This window comes from Rhinopithecus roxellana, chromosome 20 (genome assembly GCF_007565055.1).
Source record: "Rhinopithecus roxellana isolate Shanxi Qingling chromosome 20, ASM756505v1, whole genome shotgun sequence".
NCBI classification, from domain to species: domain Eukaryota; kingdom Metazoa; phylum Chordata; class Mammalia; order Primates; family Cercopithecidae; genus Rhinopithecus; species Rhinopithecus roxellana.
Window position 1 is genome coordinate 20,235,715 of NC_044568.1, and position 12,634 is coordinate 20,248,348.

Here is a 12,634-nt window from a genome sequence, read left to right on the forward strand (position 1 = left end):
TGCCCAGCTAATTTTTTTTGTATTTTTTGTAGAGAAGGGATTTCACCAGGTTGGCCAGGCTGGTTTAAAACTCCTGACCTCAAATGATCCACCTGCCTCAGTCTCCCAAAGTGCTGGGATTACAGATATGAGCCACTGTGCCCAGTCACATAATAAAATGTTGATACTTGCAATATGCTAGAAATTGCCCGGCTACACTAAATCAGAATCTGAATTTCACGAGATTCGAAGGTGGTCCTCCTGCATGTTGAACGTGGAGAGCTCGGCTCCAGCCAAAGACCCTGACTCCACCTGAGAACCTCCAGATGTGGGTCATGTCCCAAAGCAACCACCCCCAGGCAGTGCTGCACGCTCCACAGTGCATTCCTGTCTGCCTGAGCAGTTACAAAGCACTCAGCACCATAGGTCCTCCAGCAAGACTTGTGGACCCCAGGAAGAAAATGACGAAATCCCAGTTGGGCTGAAGCCCATCTCCGCGGACCTGCTGTTCCTCCACTGACCCTCTCAACACCTACAAAACCAGCCTAATTCTTCACTGATGCGCTGCTTCTCCAGGCATCTAACCATTATCAAACCTTGTGAAATCTCAATTTCTAACTGTTTCCCCAAAGACAATGGTTTCCAGCCCACTGCCACCTTGACAGTCCCTGGAGAGCTCCTCCCAGCGGCTCCAAAACGCCCCACTGGGGCCACAGGGCAGACAAGCTAAGAATGGGTGTGCTCCAGAGTGCACCTTCCAACCGCACGGGCTCCAAGGAAGGTCCTGCACACCGGCGCAGCCAGCACAACACTCTGCTTCACACACTGCTACACCACCGTCTACTCCTGTGCAAATGTTTTGAGCCTACATTTCTTGCTATGAAATTTCAGCTCATTAAATTTACCCTTTCAAGATTTTAGTATCCTAATGACGCAGGCCAACATATCTGGCAGTCGTCAGGTTATATAACAACCGCTTCTTGCTCACTAAGGTCCTGGCAAGTAATTTAACTTGGGTTTTGATTCCCCATTGGATGAAACAGACCGCTAACCTTACCAAGTGCACGTACCTGGAACACATGGCAGGCAAGCCTGGAAACCACTCTCCTCGCTTTTCAAGTCTAGGAGTTCCCTGTTCTTTCTGATGTCTTCGATTTCTCTCCTTGCTATGTTCCTTTTTTCCTTTAAATTCTTGAATGTAATTTTAATAAATTTCAATGTCCCAGTCAGTTAATCCCAGCCAGGGTCCCTTCCTGTATTTAATAAATTTCAATGTCCCGGTCAGTTAATTCCAGACAGGGTCCCTTCCTATCTTCTGATTTGCTGATCACAGGTCACAATTTCCTGCTTCCTGGTACTTTTGACTGGATACTGGAGATGGTGAATTTTACTTTGTCGGGTGTCTATGTTTTGTTATCTTTCTTTTAAAAGTGTTGTTACTTGTGGTTCAGTGTGATCTTTCTCAGGCTGTTTTAAGCTCCGCCTTTACTCTGGGATAGGTTAGCCGCCAGTGGGCGTGGCCTGCTAGTGCGCGTGGCCTGCTAGTGCAGTGACTGATCACTGAGCATTCTCCACTACGGCTGCTGCGAATCCAATCGCCACCCAGCCTGGTGTGAGCTTAGGAACCATTCAGCTCATGCCTGCCTTGGAATCCCCCAAACACCCAAGGATGCCCCTGTGTAACCCTCTGCTCTTAAGAACTTGACTGCACTTTTAGCTGCCTCAGCCTCTCTCAACCCCAACCCACCTCCTCCACATGGTGATGCAGCTGTGCTCTGCCTGGCATCCCCCATCCCTCCTCTGGTGTTCCCTCTCTCAGGATCACGGTCCTGTGCTGCTGCTTGTCTAATGTCTTAGGACAGCCGATTCACAGATTTTTCTCCAGATTTCGATAGCAAGAGAATTCAATCTGGTTCCTGCTACTATGCCTGACTAAAGTCAGAAATCTCCTCTCCTTGACATTTTTCTTTTTTCTTTTTTCTTTTTTGAGACGGAGTCTTGCTCTGTAGCCCAGGCTAGAGTGCAGTGGCGTGATCTCAGCTCCCTGCAAGCTCCGCCTCCCGGGTTCACGCCATTCTCCTGCCTCAGCCTCCTGAGTAGCCGGGACTACAGGCACCTACCACCAAGCCCGGCTAATTATTTTGGCATTTTTAGTAGAGACAGGGTTTCACCATGTTAGCCAGGATGGTCTTGATCTCCCGACCTCGTGATCCACCCGCCTCAGCCTCCCAAAGTGCTGGGATTACAGGTGTGAGCCACTGCGCCCGGCTCTTTTTTTTTTGGGGGGGGGGGGTGGGGGGATGGCATCTCGCTCTGTCACCCAGGCTGGAGTGCAGTGGTACAATCTCAGCTCACTGCAACCTTCGCCTCCTGGCTTCAAGTGATTCTCCTGCCTCAGCCTCCCAAGTAGCTGGGATTACAGGCATGCACCACCACACCCGGCTAATTTTTGTATTTTTAGTAGAGACGGGGTTTCACAATGTTGTCCAGGCTGGTCTCGAACTGCTGACCTCGGGTGATCAGTTCGCCTCAGCCTCCCAAAGTGCTGGGACTACAGGCGTAAGCCACCACACCCGGCCCCTCTGACTTTTAAAAAACATTTTTTAAAACTATAAAACAAATGCAGTGCTTATTGGAATTAACTGAGAAACTACAATGAAAGACAAAGAGACAAATAAAAATTATCCTACTACCTAGAGACAGGCACTATAAAAATGATCACACATAAATGTTTAATCACCTTCCACATACACCTATATATTTACAATAAAAAAATGGTCTCATACCATAAGTCTAGTTCTCACGCCCACTCTCTGCCTAGCTATGAATATTCAAGAGCAGAATTCAAGTCATGAGCAATATTCCTCCAGCCCCATTTCAACAGCCACAGGTTACGTTGCTACATGGTATTTCAGTGAATGCCGTTAACCCCTCCCCCAGGACTGCTACCTCTCTAAAGTCCCAAGGCAGAATTCCTCATTGTAGTAGAAAGGCCTAGAATAGAAGAGCTTCTTCAACACAGGTCACTCAAGAAAGTGCTGCTTTAGGGACACAACTTGTGTGGCCCACTGCGGCCAGCCACCTCCCATCCTGGAGGCCCTGGGCAGCAACTGAGGCTGAGTATCTGATAACTACCAAAACAGCCCTGGAAAACCACTTCCTGAAGTCCGCTTCAGAAAGAGACCCCGGGAGAACTCCAGGTGATCTGGTCTGTAACTTGCAGGACCTTCCAGAACAAAGGGTTCTGGCCGACAAAGACTCCACTGAACGGGAGAGCTGGCCCTGCCCACGGCTGCCCTCGCATCCTGACCCCAGCCCCAATCAGAGCTCAAGTTCCAAGAGCCACTGCCAATGCAGCTACCGTGGGGAGCTTTAAAAGAATAGTTTTCATTCAAATACTTATTAAAATATTTTGAGATGTCTTGGGTGAAAGGCAATATCAAGTCACATTGTCATTCCTAGTGAAAATTCTCCCAAGGAGAAAAATCCCCCCAGCGATGCCTGAGAGGCAACTGCAAGAGAACTGCTTCCATTATCTTGTGGATAAATCCAACTAAGGCCATGAACTCAAAGTAAAAATAAAGCACAATTCAGAATCCACCCCACCCCTCACCCGGAGTCACCAGGCAAATCATGAGAATACAATGGCTGGCAGCCACACGCAAAGGCCTCGGCCTCCTTGCCCCCATCCAGAAGACTTCCAGGAGGTCCAACAGGCCCTCTGTCCCTCACGGAGGAGCCTGGAGCAGGCCTGAGGCTGTCTGTGTGAAGGGCGCACAGGGCCAGGCACAGGTCCTGCGGCTCCACTGCTCTGCGTGCACCACACAAGCCTCTGGCCTCAGCTCCTGGCAACAGCTAGAGCCTCCGGCCACACTCCGGCTGCCCCTAAAAATGCCACCAGGCCAGCTGCCCTAAGCAGGGGAGGGCGGCCTCTCCTGTGGCATGAGGCCTACCTGAGGGGCAGTAGGAAGATGAGTTCGGCGTTCTCCGCGAGAAGCTCTTGACCGCCAGGCTCTGGCCCCGCTGTTTGCGCCGCCACGCCGTGCGACACTTGGAGTCAATGCTCTGCTTGATTCGGTACCAGTCGGATTCCGTGATGCCAAATTTATAGAAAAGGTGACCTGGAAGGACACATCCAAGGAAAAGCGGTGAGGCCTGCTCAGGACGCCATCAGGAGCTGCCTGGCTGCAGAGCCGGGGCCCGCTGAAGAGGCCTCACCCAGGCACCCCAGCCGGCCAGGCTGGCCCCATCTTCCTACAAGGGTCCGGAAAGGCCCACTGCACAGAAGGTACTTAGCTGGCCCACAGGCGGGGCTCCCCATAAGATATAAATGATCCCTAAGGGATCATGACATGCTCTTTCCATTTGTTTAACTTCTCGATCCCTCTGACTTGGTCTGCCCACACCAGGCGCACACTTGGGGCTCTCACAAGATTCCCAGACCGTCCACGCTCCAACTTCCCTCTGCCCTGAACTCACAGCAGCACCTAAGGTCCTGCATGCCCAGAAGTTGAGATCAGGGACCTCAACAATTGAACCAGAACTTGTCGGTCCGCTGCTTACTCACGCCTGCTCGGCCACCGCCCTCCCTTCCTTCATGTCTTGGCTCCACCATCCCTCTGGATAACCACCCAGCCCTCCCGCCCTCCTGGGCTCCCACCCTCCTCCCACTTGTTTTGTCAGAGCACTGACCACCTTCCAGCGTTTGGAAAATTCATGTATGCAGTTTACACTGTTCCCCTCACACACACAGTTGAGAATTCATGTGTGTATTGTTACTCTGCCCCCCTCACAAACAGTTTGGTGTGTATTGTTACTCTGTTCCCCTCACAAACACAGTTTGGAGAACTCACGTATGTATTGTTACTCTGTCCCCCTCATAAACACAGGGGCCTTTGTTGTGTCCACCCATGTGGGTCAGGCACCCAGAACGTTCTCGTGCGCAGTGGCTGCTCCCGTGTAAACAGTGATTAAAACAGACTGTAAGACACCCTCCCATGGCTGCTCAAGACCGGGGCTTGCTTACGTCATTCCCGACACCTCTCTATCATGCCTTCTCAACCAGAGCACAACCTCCTCACGGGCAGGGCCTGTGTCCTCACCCCTGGAGTCCCTACACCACAAGCCGAGTGGGCACAACCTACTCTCACTGTGGGGCCAAAGCCAGGTGCATCGTCTTCCCGGGGCTCACCGTGCACACAGCAGAGAACTGTCCTGGGACCCCCAGTTCTCTACAACCTGCACTACAGAGAGCTCTCAGCATGCCCTGAGTAGCATCCAGAGGTGCCCTGTATTCAACAAGGAGAAAACTGAGGATCCAAAGGCCACGGCAGAGCAGGTGACAGGATGGAGCCAGTGCCCTGCTGCATGCCCAGTCACTCCCCACTAGGCCCCAGGACCCCTTCCCTGTAGCGATGACGAATGTGGGGGCGGAGCAGGTGACAGGATGGAGCCAGTGCCCTGCTGCATGCCCAGTCACTTCCCACTAGGCCACAGGACCCCTTCCCTGTAGCGATGACGAATGTGGGAATCATGGGAAGGGCTCTTCAACACACTGGCCTCTCTAGCTGGCTCATGCAACTTCACTAATTTACAGGAAAATACACGGATGGAATCCAGAATTGTAGTAATAAAAAGATGAAGCTGAAAAGTGTCCTGTTTCAACTACCAAGAGCCTCAAGTCTGGACTCTACTGCCCAAACCCTAAAAATCTGTTCCCATTGAGACTAAAATGGTAGAAACAATCGAAACAGAGGAAGAAGTGTTTGGGTTTTTTTTAAGTACTCTATTAGCTATTAAAAGTCCCTCGGGTTTTGGAAACTTGCCTCTTGACTTTTTTATCAGCAGATACTTGAGACACGTTTGACTCTCTGTATAATGACAACCAACCTGTCTGTACTATAGACAAAAAGAAACCAGCCAGGAGGGTGGGATTTGTAGGATCAGAGGGAAGAATAACCTAAAGTCGTTTCAGGCAGCACGTTTTTATCCCCACGCATAAAAGAAATCATACGTGAAGCAGCAAGCTCTTTGGCTTCCAATTTTCGGGTCATCTCTAAAACAATCAGTCACCCTCAAATCTTGGCTAGGTGACGGGGACGCCTCAGGAAGCCCCAGGCTGAGCAACTTTAGTGACTCACAGAGGAAGCCAGCCACTGGCTGTGGTCATGGGAGAACCCAACCATTAAAATCACAATGAAATCCTTACAGGAGAGCCCAGCTACTGCCAGAGGTTGCACCATAGTTACCGTAAAACCCAGCTTTCAAACTCCACTTCAACAGTTTCAGGAGAGCCCAACTACTGACTTTAGATGCAGAGCAGCCCACCTGCTGCCACCAGGAGACAAGAAAAGAAACAGCCATGCCACCAGCAGGACAATGTCTTCGGAGCACGAGTCGATAAAAAGAAATGTCCTCAGAACCGCCCTCCTGTTACCCTCCCACCTTCACACTCCAGGAGAAAACTTCCATATACCTCAAAGGATTAATGAGTCCATACGCAATTTAAGAACAGGTTAGTAACAGGAAAGAAAATATACCTAAAACACCCAGGTGTACAGCTAAGAGAAATGAGTAAAAACATTAACATTTAAATTCAACTTTGTAAAAATCAAGTTGCCAGTTCAAACCCTTACTCATACCTTTTAAATTAAAAAATACATATTCATCTAGTTACCCGCCACGGAGTTTCCATTGTCCTCAGACATCAAATTACCTAATTCCTTCTGATCCACGCTCCAGGCCCCAGCCTGGGCAAATGCCCCCTGCTGGCCACCAAGGAGATCCAGAGAACAGACCAGCCGCCCAGGCACTGCCTGCAAAGCATGGTAGGTGAGGAGGGGGAGGATCTGAACATGCACAGATGGGTGCAGGAGTCGCCCGAAGACGCTACTGGACAGCAGCTGGGGCAAGCGCCCGCTTCTGGGCAGCCCTCGGGGCTCTGAGGGTCTGTGAGGGGCTCAGATTCCTTTACCTTTTGTGACAGCACTGAGCAGCTGCACTTAACAGAGGGAGCAGGGAAAAATCCTATCATGATGGGATCAAAAGATCACCTTGAATTTAACTGTCATTTTCCACTTAAAGCATCTGATCTCATGTTATTTGATGGATTTTTTTTTAAAGCCTCATAAAGTAGGAATGTCACTACTTTCACTTTGGTTTTGAGGCAAAAGCCAGAAAAAGGAGAAGTGATGTGTCCAAGTCCAATTGCTATAGTACTGAGCACCGGCCTTAAAGTGCAAGCTTCCCGGGCCCACCCAGGTGGAGAGGCAGTGGCCCTCACTGGATCCTGAGAACCCATGAGAGGCACTCGGGGAGATGGGAAGAACACGCGCAGCCCCGCACACGTGCCTCTGCTGTCCTGAGCTCCCTCAGCCCAAGGCACCCGCAGCCCCTGCTGCCAGGAGGCCTAGTCGGACTTCGATCGAGGCAGAAGTCTCCCCCACAGCAGTGCCCAGGACACAAGAAGAACAGAAGTGCTCGGCATCCAGCTGCTGAGGCTCATGGGATCCCCACAGCGCGGCGTCACCCGGGAGCAGAACACCCTGTCTGGCCTCAGTCCCTGCCTTCCACGCCATATCCCCACACCACGCCCATCGAGGCCCCTCGAGGCTGGGACAGGCTTGCCTTCCAGGCTCAGCCAGGCAGCACCCCTGCCACTGCCCACACCTCTATTTTCCTGATGAGCTGTCCTGCAGTTCCCAAAGAGCTGAAGAGTCCCCATTACCCCATTAGCTGCCTTCCCACTTTCCAGAATCCCTGTTACTGACTCTAGGTGGTTCAAATCATAAACCGATTCCCAGCTTTCCGTCTGTGGGGCCATGAGAGGCACTGTGGGAAGCGAGATGAGAGAGCCAGGCGGGCTTGTCATCTTGCGCCTTGGTGGGTGGCACGGGGCTTTATCAGTCACAAAGGAATGAAGAGCACCACCCCTGCTAGTGCAATCTCAAGTGCAAGGGAAGGCAGCACAAAACTGAGTGCCAACAATTGATTTCTTGAAATCACAGACTCGACGTGATAGCGCTGCCTAGAAAAACAAAAGGCGTCTCAAAGCCTCTGCCCGATGGAAGCCAGCTGACACGCTCCCTCCCGGGGGAAGCACACGCAGCCCATACCCGAAGCACCTCACATGTCCAGCCTCCAGGCCAAGCTGACCGCCTTCTCCAAGCCTGCTGACTCACTCCTTTATGAGAAAAAACGATGGAGTGACACCTGTCCTCAGTCTGTTAGCAACAGAACCCCTCACAGCCACCTGCAGGACCACCTCCAGGTCACAGCATGTGGGTCAGCTGCTGAGGAGGCGGCTCCGCTCACTTTTCTGCCTGCAGCCCACACTGACCACACCTTCCTCCCAGCTCTCAGTCACCGTGAGGCGCTCAATGTCCCACGACAAACACCCGCCCCTGCGTGGAGTCCACATTCTGCCCTTCAGGACACACACAGAGCAGCCTCACCGAGAACCTGGAGAAGAGACAGCACTTGACCACCCGTGTCCCACAAAACTCATGTCCTGGCCCAGGACCCCGGAACGTGACCTGAAGGGGAACTAGGGTCTCTGCAGATGTGATTCCTTAGGTTGCAAGGAGGTCACCCTGCAGGAGAAGGGGCTCCAAATCCAGTGACTGTCCTCATAAGGAGAGGGACACAGAGGGAGACACGGGGAAGACAGCCGTGGGGGACGCGGGCAGAGATCGGAGGGATGTGGCCACCACCAGAAGCCGGGAGAGGGAAAGGCCTTCAGAGGCAGCGTGGCCACGCCCACACCCTCATCCCAGGCATCTGGCCTCCAGACCTGCGCAGGGTTCCACGCCAGCCAGACTGTGAGCTTTGTTCCAGCGGCCACAGGAACCTGAGGCACCCTGCAAGACACAACGGGGCCAGGACCACCTGCTCTTGGAGTGAATGATCTGAAAAGAACCACAATCATCTGACAGGTCAACCTTGAATGCACAACTTTTTACTCTGGGCAAGTGAATCCGGTCTCTCCGTAACTGCTAGGAGGTCTCGTGGAGATCTGCCATCCACAGTAGCATTCTTTAGATCACACGAGATCGGGTGTCTTCAAGGTGGCACGGCCGTAGACAGCATCTTTTAGAAAAGCCTTCAGATCCAGGGTCACCAGCTTGGATGCACAGTCCAAGCAGAGGCGTACGTGAGCCGTGGATACAAATCCTAAGAACTAAACCAACTTCTCTTCACAGAGAAAAGAGGCGAATGCTGCTGTCCTAAGAGCACATTCCTTAGGAAAATGCCCCAAGGTTTTCCAAGTTGCAATAATACGCTACTTTTGCATAAAACACAAATTTGGTTAGCTGCCCAAATTTGGGGGGTCCACCAAACCTTGGGAACCCTAAGAAAGCCAACACCCCAAAAAGCAATAACCTCCCTCTTTCGATAACCTCATTTCGAAAAGGTGGTAGAGACATTACCTACTGCGTGTTTCAAAACGTAGCCTTTTTTCCTCCAGAAAAAGAAAGAAAATCTTTCTGCTGACAAATAAGGAGAAACTTAAATCAAAATCTTCTCCCTCGTGAGCTGCCTGGGTTGAGTGAGGACAGCCGCAGGCCTCTGACTGCTGAGGCTACAGGCGTCACCGCGGGCTCTGAAGCAACGCAGAGTGAGCTGGGGCGATGCAGCCAATTCCGCTCCTGCCACTGTTCAAGCTGGGGCCTGGGAGGTTTGGTCCATGCACTTATTTGATTTGTTTTGGTTTTTTGAGCAACAATCAGCAATAAGAATGAAACTGGGCCACAGAGAGAAAAGGTAAAGTAATGCTTTTAACATTTCAACAATTCCATCTAAGCATGAGCAACACAGGTACGCCTGGCCAGAGGTGGAGGGAGAAGGAAGGGCTCCTGTTCCAATCTCCCTCCAGATTTCACTCCAGAGGAAGGAAGCCCGGCAGGTGTCGCCCGCCGCCCTCAAGGGCTGCTGTGAGGGAAGGTCGTGCTCTCTCAGCCCACACAGCAAGGTTCCTCTCCATTTGGACACCAGAGGAGCTGGGCACAGGGAGGCACAGCAACGGCCTATGGTCACACAGGCCACAATTATAGACGCTGACTCAACCCTGTCAGCCCCTGCTCCTGTCCCACAAGACACTGCCTTGAGGCCGGGCATGGTGGCTCACGCCTGTAATTCCAACACTTTGGGAGGCTGAGGTGGGGAGTTCGAGACCAGCCTGGACAACATGGTGAAACCCCGTCTCTACTAAAAACATAAAAATTAGCCAGGCATGGGGACGGGTGCCTGTAATCCCAGCTACGTGCGAGGCTGACACAGGAGAATCGCTTGAACCCGGGAGGTGGAGGTTTCAGTGAGCCAAGATCAAGTCACCGCAATCCAACCTGGGTGACAAAGTGAGACTCCATCTTAAAAAAAAAGGACACTGCTTTGCTCATAGGCTGCCAAGGGGGCAGGTGAGTGCTAAGAAAGCCAGCTGCTCACAGAAGCTACCACCCTGGGGGAAAGGTGAGCAGACAGCAGTGTGTGGCCCACAGACTCCAGGCTCCTTTCCGCCCTGCCCGCCCCCTTCCCGGGGCTTCGCCGTGCAGCTCCAGCAGGATGGCTCGCTGGCCCCGCGTCCACACTGTCTAGCCACAAGGCCACTCGCTGGGCCCTCTGAAGGCCCAGGGTGGTTTCCCCTGCAACAGTGAAGACTCGGAATCTCCACCCACTGTAAATATCTGTAACAGACAGAGGCCCGGACCTGCCTGCCCAGCTCTCTACCTGGCAAGGACACAGCGGCCACCTCCCCACGAACGCTGCCCACGCCTCTGGACAGCACAGACTCTACAGTCGCTCAACAACACAGCTCCTGCCAAGCAGCCAGCACATCCAGGCGTCACCAGTCCTGCTGGGGACACCACATACCTGGGGCTGCAGTCCAGGATGCTGGGTGAATGCCGCCAGCTCAGAGACACAGTGGAGCTCTGGAGACGGGCTGCAGCGAGCCACATCCATCTCCTCCTCTGTGGCCCCGTGACCTGCTCTCTGCACAGTGGCTTACCTGCCTGCCCACAACGCAGCTGCATGGATGCCGAGTGAGGGCATGGCGCACCTCTCCCCATGACGCCCTGAGCATGAATGCGGCATCTCAACGTTCTGAGACACTTATTCATGCTTTGTGAACTATTTAACAAATATGGCAAATACACACAGAATCAGGAATTCCTCTATTTTAAGAAAATGCACAGGTTTCTTGGCCTGAAAAAAAAAAAGGAAGCCGCACCTGTGAGGTGACAGAGCTCTGGCTGCTGACACAGCACCGTCCGCAGAGCTTGCCACCACCCCACCCACGGGCACTGGCAGGAACCCTCACAACCCCCACAGCCTCCTGCCGAAAACGCACACAAGCCCACCACGTGGGCTTCACGTAAACACAACTGTCTGTGGAATTCAGAAGTGTATGACAGCAGGTGGTGCCCACTATACAGAATGGGCCATCTCCCACAACCCACCGCGATGACCGAACTCTCGAGTTCCTGTGAAGCCAAGCCTTGCCCACGTCTCCAGAATCCCCGCACCCCGGGCACCCCTGTTCCACAGCACAGCCCAGTCCATACCCAGCAGTGGCTCCAGGCCCCTCCACATGGCCCTGAGGACAGGTCAGCCTTCCTCACACAAAGTCACCCTGAAGGTCAGCCCCACCATGACCCTCCCAGAGCTCTGCTCGAGAGACCAGAATTCACCGGGCATCTCCAAGGGGCTGGGCGCTGGAAGCGAGCCCAGGAGCCACGCTCCGGAGGGACTTCCAGCAGAATGACAGTGCTAGTGGACGCCCCTGCCAGGGGACCGTGCTCCAGAGCCCAGCTCAGAGCCTGGGGAGGCAGGGCCCATGGGCCCCAAGCCATAAGGTCCAGCAGCCTGGTGAACACAGCCAGTGACCTCAGCTGTCTGGGGGCCAGCCCCGAAGCCAGTGGGTCCAGTGGAAAGGGTGGTGGCCCATGCCAGGTTCCCACTCCCCTCTCCGGCTTCCAAACCTCCACCAAGGGTGGCAGCACTTCCCAAGCAAGGAGAAGCTCAGCAGGGAAGGTCAGCTCACAGCCATCACACACAGGGAGTTGGGGCCTGCCCCATTCTGCCCCACACAGGGCCTTCCACCGCCCTACATGGACTTCCTGAGTACAGACACAGCCACCCCACCGCCATGGGCTCTGCTCTGAGTATTGCCCTGCCACGTCCTTGTCACCTCGCTGGAACATTCCCTGTGCCCGACCAAAAAAAGACCAATCGCAGCCAATGCCCTGAAAGCCCAGAATCCTTAGCCTGACATTCCAAGGCACCGTCTCCAAGGCAGAGCAGCCGGCCTCCAACCTCACATCTGAGGCCCCTGTCATCTTCCTGGAGGAGCAGGGACTCCTCACCTGGGAAGAGGGCCCAGCCCAGAAAGCCACTGCCCCACACAGCACAGCACGCTCATCCCACATGCCACCATCCTCTCCAAAGAGTACCCGCTCCTCTGTCCAGGCTGCGCCTCCAACTCATAGCCCAGACTGACACTGCAGCGACACCCCCCAATGCCACCTCTCAGGTTACAGACACTTCTATCTACCTGACTGCACACTCTGCTGTCGGGGCCGTTTCTCACTCGTCTATACATCTCAGCACACTCTACACTGTGATCCACACACCAATCACCAGCACAAAGCAACCCCCG

The 12,634-nt window shown here is 53.3% G+C and overlaps 1 protein-coding gene across 11 annotated transcripts in view; it reads right to left on the reverse strand.

Moving 5' to 3' along the window:
* The window catches only part of BANP (BTG3 associated nuclear protein), a 131,968-nt gene that overhangs the window by 51,183 nt on the left and 68,151 nt on the right, over positions 1-12,634 (reverse strand). For all 11 annotated transcript variants that reach the window (XM_030924709.1, XM_030924708.1, XM_030924707.1 and 8 more), the window contains one exon: positions 3,933-4,100. In XM_030924709.1, coding sequence (XP_030780569.1) covers positions 3,933-4,100 — 168 coding nt within the window. The remainder of the gene's footprint in view (positions 1-3,932; positions 4,101-12,634) is intronic.